At 37.1% G+C, this 12,824-nt stretch overlaps 1 protein-coding gene across 1 annotated transcript in view; it reads right to left on the reverse strand.

The window, feature by feature from the left end:
- LOC104050678 (period circadian protein homolog 2-like) overlaps positions 1–12,824 on the reverse strand; it is a 52,582-nt gene that overhangs the window by 12,972 nt on the left and 26,786 nt on the right. The window contains 10 exon segments of the mRNA XM_064457323.1: positions 264–391; positions 474–630; positions 2,082–2,178; positions 3,689–3,820; positions 4,323–4,431; positions 4,852–5,005; positions 5,626–5,732; positions 10,697–10,775; positions 11,114–11,256; positions 12,599–12,650. Coding sequence (XP_064313393.1) covers positions 264–391; positions 474–630; positions 2,082–2,178; positions 3,689–3,820; positions 4,323–4,431; positions 4,852–5,005; positions 5,626–5,732; positions 10,697–10,775; positions 11,114–11,256; positions 12,599–12,650 — 1,158 coding nt within the window.

Raw genomic sequence — 12,824 nt, forward strand, 5'->3', positions numbered from 1 at the left:
ATTCAAGTCCTAAAGCTCAAAATCCTGCGGTACTTTGTACAGTATAAATAAGCTTATTGCACGTACAATCCACATATTCAATCAACTACTCAGTATTTTGACAGTAGTGAAGATTTTAATGATAAAAGTTAATCAACAACATCTGACACTGAGAAAATGGCTATGAGGTCATGCGTCAGCTACACTTGTCATTCTGCAAAGAAGTAACATCCAACTGGCTGCTAGCAAAAATCAATCAAGAAAGAGCTTTGATGTAGAGATACCTCCCAAGGGCTGTATAGCATTATCAGCTGGTTTTTGTTCATGGACTCCAGAACTGAGCGATGCAACACTTGATGAAGGTTCACATTTTCTTTTTGCTGTACCAGGCACATTACAACTCTCCAAGTACCTAAAATACAATGGTTTAACAATATTAGATATGCAAGTCTTAAGTCTAGAGGTCAAGAGTAATTTACACACTGGTTGCTTACCTGATGACACTGTCCAAACAGCTAATCTGTTGATAAGAATATACAGGTTGTTCTTTCCAAGCCAACTCTTCAGTAGTCACATTTTTAGGAGCAGCTGTTACTGCAGTATCCTTTCCCACTACATCTTTCACCTGACCACCAGGACCATTTTGTTTTTCTGTGAAAAGAGATACTGCTACTATGCAATTATGCCATTAAATCCTTGCCAATTCCCCTAAAAGTAACAGTGAAAGTTCCTATTTATCCACATTTCTTAACAGGTCACAAGTTAACCACTGTAAAGCAAGGAAGAGGTTTGCACGCTAACAGATGAATATTGTCTAAATATTTTCCTGTCTTATAGACTCTTGGAGGTGTGAAGTTTAGTTAGGCTGATGCATATCAATCCAAAGGGATATTACGGCTATCAGAGGATAGATATCATTAGAGTTGAAACGCACTCAGTATGAGGACAGGTACAGTGCCTATGAGTTATAATAAATTATTAGAAGAATAACCTATTAATGTATGCAGAATTTGAGTCTTATTAGTATGATTTTAATTTGTCAGCTTAAAAATTCCTGAGGTTGCAACACAAACAGGAAAGACAACATCCAAAATATTTTCCTCCACCTAACAGAAAACAAGATGTTTACTTGTATGAAAACATGAGCTACAGTTAAGGTATTCAAAACAACAGCTTTAGGACATAACTGTGTGTTATACCATTATTTGGGGAACAAGAGGCTTGAGAGCAGCTCTGCATAGAGGAACCTGAGGGTTCTGGCTGATGGGAAGGTGAACACAAGCCAACAGTGTGCCCTGGCAGCCAAGAGGGCCAACCAAGGCCTGGGATGCATCAAGCACAGTATTGCAGCCAGTCGAGGGAGGTGATTGTCCCACTCTACTCCGTGCTAGTGCAGCCTCACCTCAAGTGCTGTGTGCAGTTTTGGGCACCACAGTATATTAAGGATATAAAACTGCTAGAGAGTGTCCAGAGGAGGGCCACAAAGTTGGTGAAGGACTTAGAGGAGAAACCATAACAGTAGCAGCTTAAGTCACTTGGTTTGTTCAGCCTAGAGAAGAGGAGACTGAGGGGAGACCTCATTGCAGTCTGCAGCTTCCTCACAAGGGGAGGAGGAAAGGCAGGCGCTGATCTCTTCTCTCTGGTGAAGAGTGATAGGACTCAAGGGAGTGGCAAGATGATGTGGCAGGGGAGGTTTAGGCTGAATATTAGGAAAAGGTTCTTCGCCCAGAGGGTGGTGGAGCACTGGAACAGGCTCCCCAGGGAGGCAGTCATGGTGCCAAGCCTGACAATATTCAGGAAGCACTTGGACAACATCTTCAGAGATATGGTGTGAATTTTGGGGTTGTCCTGTGCAGGGAAAGGAGTTGGACTCGATGATCCTTGTGGGTCCCTTCCAACTCAGGGCATTCTATCAATTCAGACATAGCTGAACACAGTACTTTCCTGAATGCAGTGGAGACACATAGGACAATATAATTTTAATTGATAGAAATGCTGTCTTTATGCATTGATTAGAACTAAACTAAAAAAATTCCTACTGTCATTATTATACAAGGCACCAGCACAATAGACTAATAGTTAATTAACTTCTAATGTCTTACCTGCAAAAGGCTCTCTCTTGTATTCCAGTTTTGCTTTATTGTCAGTGAAAATATGCTGTCCTTTATTTTTGACCTTACGGGCATCTTGACAAACCTCCTGAAAGCAGGTCATTAAAAAGAGTTATTACAAAATTCTGACATGAAACATCATGCATGGTGATTCCTCAGTCAACTAAATCTAACCTTAGTTAATCTCTATCTTACAATTAGTTTGATCATGGGAGAAATCCTGATGTATAGAATTTTACTGTGCAGCAACCGAATTTTGGGAATTGGAAAGAGAAGAAATTTCAAGTATGGGTTTTTTGTACACAATTACTCTGTATTTTGTTTAATATGGTTGAATGACTTGGATAGGAAAATATAAAGATACATTACAAAGAAGGCTTAAAAAAAAAAAACCACACCAAAAAAACCCAAACCCCAATCAAACCCAAAAACCAACAGTATCACTTTGTCAACAAAACACTGCTGCTAAGACTGAGAAGTTTTTGTGCTAGAAATTTAACCAAACACTGACAGGATGTTATAGAACTATACTATAACAGTCTTCACTGTCTGTGGAAATAGTGAAGGCAAGATAGATATCTCTCTCCCTCAAAACCATACCTCCTTAAATGCTACTTCCCTGCATAGCTCTGAAATGTAATAAGTTACCTGTTAAACAAAAAAATCCAGAGACTGCATCAGCTTTAGCCACTAGTGTCTAAGTTTTGAAAGCCAGGAAAGTGACCACCTTGGCAAGAGCAGCAGTCTGCCATGCCTGATCACAGGAGCAGAAATCAGATTTGGGAGAACTAACCTATAATTAATATAACTAAGTAAAGGAAAATTTTGGCTTTCAGAATTAAACATAACTCAAGCGAGCTGCAACAAATTTGGGAAGAATAAGAAAGACAAAATGGCTGGAGATGTTAAAAGGTGCAGATCCTTTGACTGCAAGCAGATGCAGTACATTACTGACCGTCTGATTTACTTTGCCTATGGAACAGTTCTGTTAAGCACAGGCACAAATTTAACACTGCTGTTTTGTTCAGACTAATGGAATTCAAAATATTATGTCTCACTATCAACTACATGTAGCAATGGCCCAATCTACAGTAAAGTTCAGTTTTAAACAACAACAAAAAAATTTATTCCATTTATTTCATTCCATATTATATATTGTATTTTTGCAACATAAAAAGTGATCAAGATTAAGCTATTGCTTGGTTATGCAGGTATTACTGTATTTTATAATCTTAGTTTCATTTGGGAAAACAGTAATTACAGACTTTCACCTCCCAAAAGAAAATGCTTTCAAATAGCCAGCTGCTTTTCCCAGAAACACAGCACATAACTTATCCTAATGTCAGTTATATGTTAACACACTGCATGGCTGTAAGTTCTTTATACACACAGACTTTCATGCCTAGAAGTGTGTTTCAGAACCCTGAGACTTCATCTACACCAGAAATGTTTATTCCCCTAAACAGAAAGGTTTTTTCCACATTAAACAAACAAACAAAAAAGATTACTTTTTCCTTATACTTTCTTCCATCTCTAATTTGAAAGTGTTATGCTAAAAGTTAGAAACCACATACTTGAATAAGAAAACCCAAACTTACTGGTTTATCCTTATGAGTGTCTTCATTATTATTTCCTGTGCTGTCACTGGAGGATGCCACACTCATTAAGTGCTCATGTGAACCATTGCTACCTAGACTTCCATAGCCGCTGGATCCACTGTTGTGTACAGGCTATTAACAACAACAAAATATATATGTAAAAAAAATATTTTTATATATACACGTATGTGTGTATATATATATGTATGTATGTATACACACCCCCACACACCCCCAAAAATCTCAGCACACCAGCTTTAAACAAAACTGAAATTGTTAAGAGTAATTCAGTGCAAGGAAAAAAGGATTTTAGTTGCGTTTTTTTTTTGTGTTGTGTGGTTTTGTGTTTTGCGGGGGTTTTTTTGTGTTTTTTTGGTGTGTTTTGTGGGTTTTTTCATGTGTTTTTTGGTTGGTTTTTTTTGAGGGCTCCATAGCTGCATGAAATTCTTAAAACACCAACTGGAGCTTTAACATACAGTAAGCTTTGTCTGGTAATCATGAGTGTAAGTAATTTCCAGGATTGTAGCTAGAAATTCCAGTACAGTAGTAAACAGGTAAGCAAAACATCACACACAGACAAATGCCCTTTCTTCAGTGGGAAATTAAAACAGTAACATTAAAGCACACGCTGTACCTGCAATAATAGCCGATATATTTGCTCAGTGATTTCCTGAACACTGGGATGAAGGATTCTATCCTCTGTATAGTTGGGAGCAGCAAAGACGTCTTCATTTAAGGGACCCCTGCATAAACCAAATATATCCCAGCTCATTACAAAGGCAAGTACTTCAACCACAGAGGGACCATAACTTCAATTGACCACCTATATACAGTAATCAGAACCTGACACTTAAGTCTATTGCATCTACAACCTCTGAATCTGATAAAATACATAACCTTACTCACTCTGAGCATGGCTTGCCTCTTCTGAAGCAGCTTTTGATAATATTGGTAGAATTTGATGGACTTTGAACTTACTTTTAAAGCAGTTACTATATCACAAAACCCTAATTTAACAAGGAAGCAATCTTTACATGTGATTCCCCCCCCCTCCCCCATCCCCAAAAATCCCTTATGCCTTTCTTAAGGATCACTATGTAAACCTAAGGGGCGGGAAAATAAAAAACCAAGAATTTTAAAGTCCCAGTAGTTTATTGGCTTACGTCCTAACTTTGTGTCTTCCAATAATAAATGAAACTTTTCGACTCCAAGGGTTGATGAAACTGGACCAGCTGGTGTCCATGGTTATATAATCTCCATTTCTAGTGCAAAACCTGATTGGTGAATAGTCAAAAGGCTGTCCTCCATACTGAAGTACTGTAATGAATGATTCAAAAAAGTTTCAGATTAATATTTGCACAAATCTACTTAATGATTCAGGATTTTACAATGAATTGCAAAGGAGGAAAATTATATTTGAAGGAACAAATACCAGATACGTCTATACTTTTGGAAATGCAGGTCTAGCAGAATAAGCAGATCTTCATAATTTACTAGACTATGTCAAGAAAATCACCTTCACAACACAACAAACTAAAGATGACGGAAGAAACAGCTTTACGTTTTCAAAGTTTAACAAATTAACATTGCCAGAATTGCTCTTATTTTCTTCTCTATGAAATAGGAAAGACCACCATTTAAAGTATGACCACTTCTATCATTGCATTCTCAAGAAAGTGTCCTTTAAGTACAAAATATTCATTTACAGTTGATTTGTTTACAGCAGACACATATGCCTCATAAAAAATGAAATTGAGTGATTTAGCATTTTCATCTGGTTGCATTAAGAATCAAGTTGTAGAGTAAAGGATTCAGTATTTACTTGCAGAAAAAGTCATAGTCACAATCAATTTTTCACCTACTTGCTAAGGTCTTTGTAGTAATTATTAACTTTTAGGAAAAAAAATATATTTCTGCCACAGTAAGAGATTACATACTTTTTTTGTGAATTGCTAGCATTAAGGGTCTGTCATTTGGGTGAAGATGCACCAAGACTGGTGTTCCTATTAAGTCCTGAGGAAGGTATCCCAACAGAGGTACTGCTCTGGAGAAAGAAAAAAAGAATCAAGTGGAATAAATGTGTATTTAATCTTTAAAGTGTTTCTATTTTAAGTTTTCTTTGCTATTTTTCCTATGAAGAAAATGAATAATTTTAAGTTTAAATTTAGGGAAATAGCAGTGCCAACTTAATTGCAGTTGTACTCTTTGGACAAGGGGGGTCTTGTTTGTTTGTGGGGTGGTTGGGTGGGGTTTTTTTGTAACTCTACAAAACAACGTGATCAAACCCAATCAAGGAGTCTGCTACAGCAGTTCTGTCTTCTCTACGCTGCCTAGCTCTACAGGATAAATACTCACCCCAATTTTAAAAGAGCATTAATAAGTTCAATCTTGTAAAACTCTCATGAAGGTAAACAGTGCCCCAATCTATGGGCTGCAAGCCAAAGCTAAGGATCACAGGATTACTATAGCTGAACCTGCAACAGGGTAGTTGACTAGGACTCAAGAAAACTTTCTTACAGGCAGGTTAAGAGTGCAGCTCCTTACAAGATTAAAGGAAGCTTGTTAATTAAAATAGAGAATAAAAAGTACTGTTACCAACTTCCTGCACATTATCAATGATCACTTCTAATGATGTGAAAGACTAAATTATGTGATCAAATAATTTTCACTGATCACTTAAAAGCATTCATATTAAGGGGAAAGAGGGAACGTTCGCAAATATCAGTTTGCGCCTTACCCTGAAAGCTAACTGCCAAAAATATGCTTTGGAAAAAAAAAAAAGCATTAACTCAATACTACTCAGTAACGTTTAAGAAATTGCCACATGCCAACAAGTCATCTTTGTAAAGTCAAAGTGCTGTATACTTTCCCCCAGTCCCATTCACTGACAAAGGCCCAGGAGCAGAAAGATACTGAGTACTGAATAGCTTTAATGAAGAACTTAGCCCCAGTGCACCACAGACACAGGATCTGTGTTGTGTTAGAACTCAAAAGCATTGAGACAAATACCTTCAACACTGCACTTCCAAAAAACCTACTGGAATTATATATGTTCCCCAAAACATCAAACGCCCTTCTGGCAAAAAGGCTGAGATATTCAGGGGAAAATGAGGATAGCAACTAATGCCTTATTATTGAAGCAATTAGTTAAATAACGGGTCTTAAAAGCTTGTGGATGATCTAAAGCAACAACTTCAGAAAGCTGAAATTGGCACAAGACTTACAGCAAATCATATCATTTCGACACATTGACATTCAAAAATTCTGCCAAGTTCAAAGCACATAAGAAAAGTTATGCAGCTAGACGAGTTTAAAATACCAATCAACTCTGACTTCAGTTAGGACTTCATGAAACAATGTTGTAAGACGTAGAAGAAAACATGAGGTTTTGTTCACACTGTTCCTATTCTTTGCCACCTGCTTGATGAAAGCCTGTCAAACGCTACATTTGTTTGTGCTGCGATAGAACACCTACCCTAAAAGGGATCAAATTTTTAACTGTTATTTATTATCCTAGTTATAAAGATGCAAATTCAGTCACTTCTATGCAAAAAAAGATCCTCCCTGCATCTGTATACTGATATGAAGATCACTGGAAGAGTCAGGGATCTAGAATGTAAGACTGATGAGTAGAGATTGAGCTGGGCTCGCCTGTTCTGATGAACAGGAGGCTAAGGGATGATCCAGGAGCTTCCCAGAACTAACAGAAAGAAGAGTTACAAAGGTGAAGTTAAATTTTCTGGGTGGTGCCAGGCAACAGAACTATGGGCATTTATGCTGGACCTTAGGAAATGTTTTTTTAAACAAAGTGAGTAGTGCAACACAGGAACAGTTTCCCATACAGATTGTGTAATCTCTGTCCTTGGCGGTTTTCAGGCATTACTGAGACAAGGTCACAGCTGACCTAACCTAGAACTGGGCAATGGTTTCATTTCAAGCAGAAGGCTAGAACGGAGACCTCCAGCAGTCTCTTCCAACCAGCCTTTCTGTGATTGTATAATGCTGTATTTAAGAATACTTAATTTACTATCTACTAGAGGCAGTACCTCAGCATCATTATGCTGCCTCATAATGAATAACTCAAAATAATTCAGAGCTTAAGTTAATAAACTCATTTTATGAATGCAAGTGCACATACAGCATAAGAATGGCCGATGAGGGAAGGTAGCAAGTTTAGTTTGTGTTTTACAGAACGACATTTAAAGTGTCAAACCAACTTTAATAAGAAGTGTCTTTATATTCTTATTCCAAGTTAAATAGTAGATGAATTTAAAGCAGTTTCCTAAGATCACTCCACTGAACTACACAGAATTCCTTATATCCATCACACACACAACGTATCAAATACATTTCAAAAGACAAATAAATATATATATACAGGAATGATCCATTTGATTTCAGGAAAATATTTATTTTTACTTAACATATTCTGTGCAGAGATCCACTTGAAGAGTTTGGACAAATAAGTATTTTTTTTCCAACCCATGAACACATGCTGATTACAGAATTGAATTTATCTTATGCAAGTCAGGCAACAGTTTCAGCATTATATTATGAACAATTCTCACTCAACAGCAGGTGTTCAGTTGTATATATTTTTAAATATTAGACACTGATTTCTCCAAGAATCTATGTTTTGTATATTCCTCCTAACTCTGGAGAGCTTAAGGTTAATACACTGCATATGCGTATCTCAAGAGGTAATGGTTTTAAGCTAAAGAAGGGTAGATTTAAATCGGATATAAGGAAGAAATTTTTTACAATGAGGGTGGTGAAATGAGGCACAGGTTGCCCAGGGAGGCAGTGGAGGCCCCATCCCTAGAAATGTTCACGGTCAGGTTGGACGGGGCTCTGAGCAACCTGATCTAGCTGAAGATGTCCCTGCTCACTGCAGGGGGGTTCGACTAGACGACCTCTAAAGGTCCCTTCCCACCCAAACCATTCTATGATCTTGGTAAACATTCATCTGGCTGCCAATGCTCTCAGGAGTTAAATAATTAAAGGCAAAATCAACCATGCAGATCACAAGAACAGAAGTAAACGAAGCAAAGTCCTAATATTAGGCCAAGATATAATCAAACCTCACTGTGAATGTTCAGAAGTGATATTTGAGAATAAGTGGTAACACCAGACTACCAGGAAGGAAGCTTCCATAGTAGTCATAGAGAAGGCATCTACTGTACTCTCTCCACCCAAACCCAAGAATAAGGGCAAACTCTCCATTCAGTAATCCTGCCATTTCTGTTAAGTGACTACTGGAAATAAATGAGCTGGGGGTGCATGGAGGAAGGGAAGCTTTACATCGTGCCATTAGCCTATTTGAAAATACAGACCCACCCTGCAAAGTTGCAATTGGCTTGGAGTATGTGTGGGAAGGAGGGACAGAGAAAAATCCATTAAGAGGACAGAACTGTAGCGGACTAACTAGTTCTTTTGTCAACTTAAGCTGTTTAGAAAGACAGTATAAATCATTCCATGGAAAAACAGTTTGTCAGCATTACACTGTCTTGTATCCCGCAGGAACTCTTCACGCTAAAGCCACAATGGCTGCATAAGTTAGGGAAAAATAGCTGTGCCTTGAAGTCCAAACTTATACTCACTGATTAGCCATTGTCATCTTCATTGTAATATCCAATAGCTACCTTTTGCAATTCTCATTCAATAAAGAACATGTGCACTGCAGTAATGCTGATGTGCATGACCTCTCTGCAGATAAACCATCTGGGAAGTCAAATAGTAATTTTTTTTTTTAACCTTACTGACTCAGCTTAGCCAAACCTCCAAATAACCTCCTTTCCCCCAATTCCTCACTCTTCTGCTGCAGTTAAAGATTTTGCCAAGAACAGCGTGTTTCTACAGAAACAAGAAGATTCCCACCCAAAAGATACCACAGAAATCCAAAATTGTCCATTACGCTGCTATGTTATCTGCAGACATCCTCCCCCATCTAGACCTACAAAGAAAATTTTAGCATTCTTAGAATGCTTAAAACCAAGATGAGAGGAGAATCTCAGAAGTCACATCCTCAAAATAAAATCCCACATAGAGCACATCAGAAACCTTCATGAAAAAAATATCAAGTAAAACAAGGGAAGAGAAAGAGAGGAAAATGGTAGCCTGTGTTTTCAACTCAGGAACAAGTGAGTTCTCTTGTCCAGTCAAGTCTTCAAAACACTACAATATTCTGAAGTGCATCCCTGTTCTTAAAAGCTTGTTGAGATTATTGTCTCCTCCTCAGCCAAGTACACTCCTAACTCTGAAGGAGCATCTTCCTTTCTTTTCATAGACCTCATGTTCTCATCACCTAACCATCCTTTGAAAGGCCCCAGGCAAAAGCAATCCAGAAGACTAAAAGAAAGCTTGGGTTACACATTAGCTCCTGTATGCTTTAAGATCATAGGCAGCATATTTGGTTCTACCCTGAAACGTGAATACTTACTCTAATCAGCTTCCATGATTGTCAAAGCAATGTGAAGTGTTCAGCCAGTAGAATTTGAGCAGTTTTTGCATACAAACAACAGCAAGAACTATAAAGACTGCAGGTTGAACTGAGAACACATTTTTTTAAATTTATTTAAGATCTTACATTGCATTTAAAAGACCCCCTCTAGTTGTATCTGGGCCAGCAGAAAGTGACAGCAGCATATTGTTTGTTATTAATTGGATCAACCTTAAGATAGATAACCTCATACAGGTAATGATTGTTAGCACAGGAATTTTCCTGACCATGAGTTTCATTCATTGAATTTATGTCTAGATTTGCCCCAGATGGAAAGAAAATGGAAGAACAAGTTGTTAGCAAGCAAATAGTTTTCCACTTAAATACCGTGGTCTAATGTGTTGTCATCCTTCATGGAAGTTGGGGCATGTACTTTTCTTGGGTTAAACACTCTTCAGTAGTTACATAATTTAACCCTACACAGATATATCAAATCCTAAAAATACTTGTAAAGATACTGGACAGCTTGCTTATCAGTACATTGAAAAATAATATTTTTTTTAAGTTACCTTTCATCTACATCCTGGAACAAACATGTCGGGGTGTGCGTAGTTGTAAAAATTCTTTTGTCAGGAGGAATTCTGGGTGCTAAGAGAAAAATAAAAGCAGATTAACAGGTGGGGTTTTTTTGCATACATAAAATACTTCAAGCTACATATTTCTATTAAATATTGAGTAAAGTCTAACAGTCTAAGAGCATATAGGAAAGTAGCTTGCTAGCTCACAGCCTCTCAGCAAGGGCAGAGGACAAAACCAATCATCTTTCACTTTAACAAAACTTGAGATCACTGACAGTAACTCATGTGGCTGGCTTTCTTAGGCTGGAATTCAATTGTGCTACACTGCATAGAAATTCCTGTAACAGAATACAGATCAGTCCTTACTTTCAGGAAACCAAACTAGTCTTTGTGCATTCTAAGGATTACCTTCATAGCCGGAATGTACTTTTTCTGCAAGCAACACACAGCAAAGCTGGTCCTCTGCTATTTCTGGATCTTGCACTTTGATAAGGTAAGGAGTCATCCGAAATGGGTGATAGCATATCTCGTTTTCACGCTCCTTTCCCGCACTAATAATTGAAGAGAGTTAATTATTGCAACAGATTCATCTTACACTAAACAAAGCTTTATCTATCGTAATTTCCTCGTGACACAAGGACTGCACGATAGCTCTTAAAATAGCACCTAAGATTTTAGTTTTCTGAATTTATTTTTTTTACTAAAAGAGATGCTAATTCTGATGGCATCCTTTGCATACCAACTGCAAGAAAGAATACATAGCCTCTCTACTGCCTGAAATAAAAAGATCTACCATTGCTTTAAAAGTAAATTGGATGGAAAAAGAAAAACATACCTCCTATGACAGATTAAGATTATTGGATCAACAAAATAACTTGATCTGTGTCATTATATCCTTCAAAGGGATGAATTTATAGTTGTATGCTAGGAAGACCACTATATCATCTCAGTTAACATAAATACCTCCTTTTACTCAATATTTACCCCATCTTCAAGAGATGACTCAGAAATTCTTACCTACATTAACAGTTGTTTACTTAATAAGAATCCAAAGCATAATAATGAAAATAACAACCATTCACACAGTGACAAAAAAATTCAGTTATAGTTAAATTTACACCAACTCAGCTTTATAAAACTAAAGCTTTTGGAACCAATGTTAGTTGGACAAAAAATGTCTACAATAAGTCTACACTAGCAGTACTTTTACAGTACATCTAGAGCAGTGCATTGTCTCTAGTTTGTTTAAAGTTTACTTGTACCTTAAATTATTAAGTGATTAAGAAATAGGACCCACAATTTTTGTTTTCAGAAATGCTACCAGGGAGGCAAGAAACAGCAAGAAACCAAATTGCACATGAAAGAACACAGAATAAGTTACAAGCATTTCCTAAATAAAACCAACTAAAGGGAGTGGGGGCATGAAAAGAAGGAAGAAAAGCAAAACCAAATGAACTGTGTCATCAAGTAACTGCAAAAGAGACAAGTCAAGTTACCCTCATGTATCTTTCTCTATGGGACATCTGAGATAAATTTAAGATTAGACACTAGTCTTCTAGAATGAAAGAGACTTTGTAGCAGGCGCTGAATAGAACAGTTCAGTTAACATGAAGACTTTCCATAGCAGTAGGAGATATATCAACTTCCCTTATAGTGCAAAGAAGTTAATCATGTGAATATTGACCAAAGATGCAACTTCCTGAAATCAATTTGCAGTTTTCTCTGTAACTTCTAGGAGTTAATCAACTAGAGAACATGCATGTGTTTTGCCTTATATTCGCATTATGGAAAAGTAAGGAAGTTACATACCATATGGTTCTTATAAAAATCAAATACTTTTGTAATGCATGGTTTCATAATGTAACACTAAGCTTTATAATATCGTTGTCTTACCTGATGCGACAGAAAAAAGATTTCTCTTCCATGCAATCCTGGGTGGAAGACTCTAGAAATATTAAAACATGTTTCATAACAAGTTACAAATTACCACAAGATTATGATATTTAAAACAATTTTTCCTTAAGTGATAAAGGCTGAATTCTTTAAAAAGTTTATATTCCCTGAAGTCCCCATATGTATTTGCTGAACAATGCACTTCATAAGCAACTAAATCTGAATA

Source organism: Phalacrocorax carbo, chromosome 7, assembly GCF_963921805.1.
Source record: "Phalacrocorax carbo chromosome 7, bPhaCar2.1, whole genome shotgun sequence".
Lineage (NCBI taxonomy): Eukaryota > Metazoa > Chordata > Aves > Suliformes > Phalacrocoracidae > Phalacrocorax > Phalacrocorax carbo.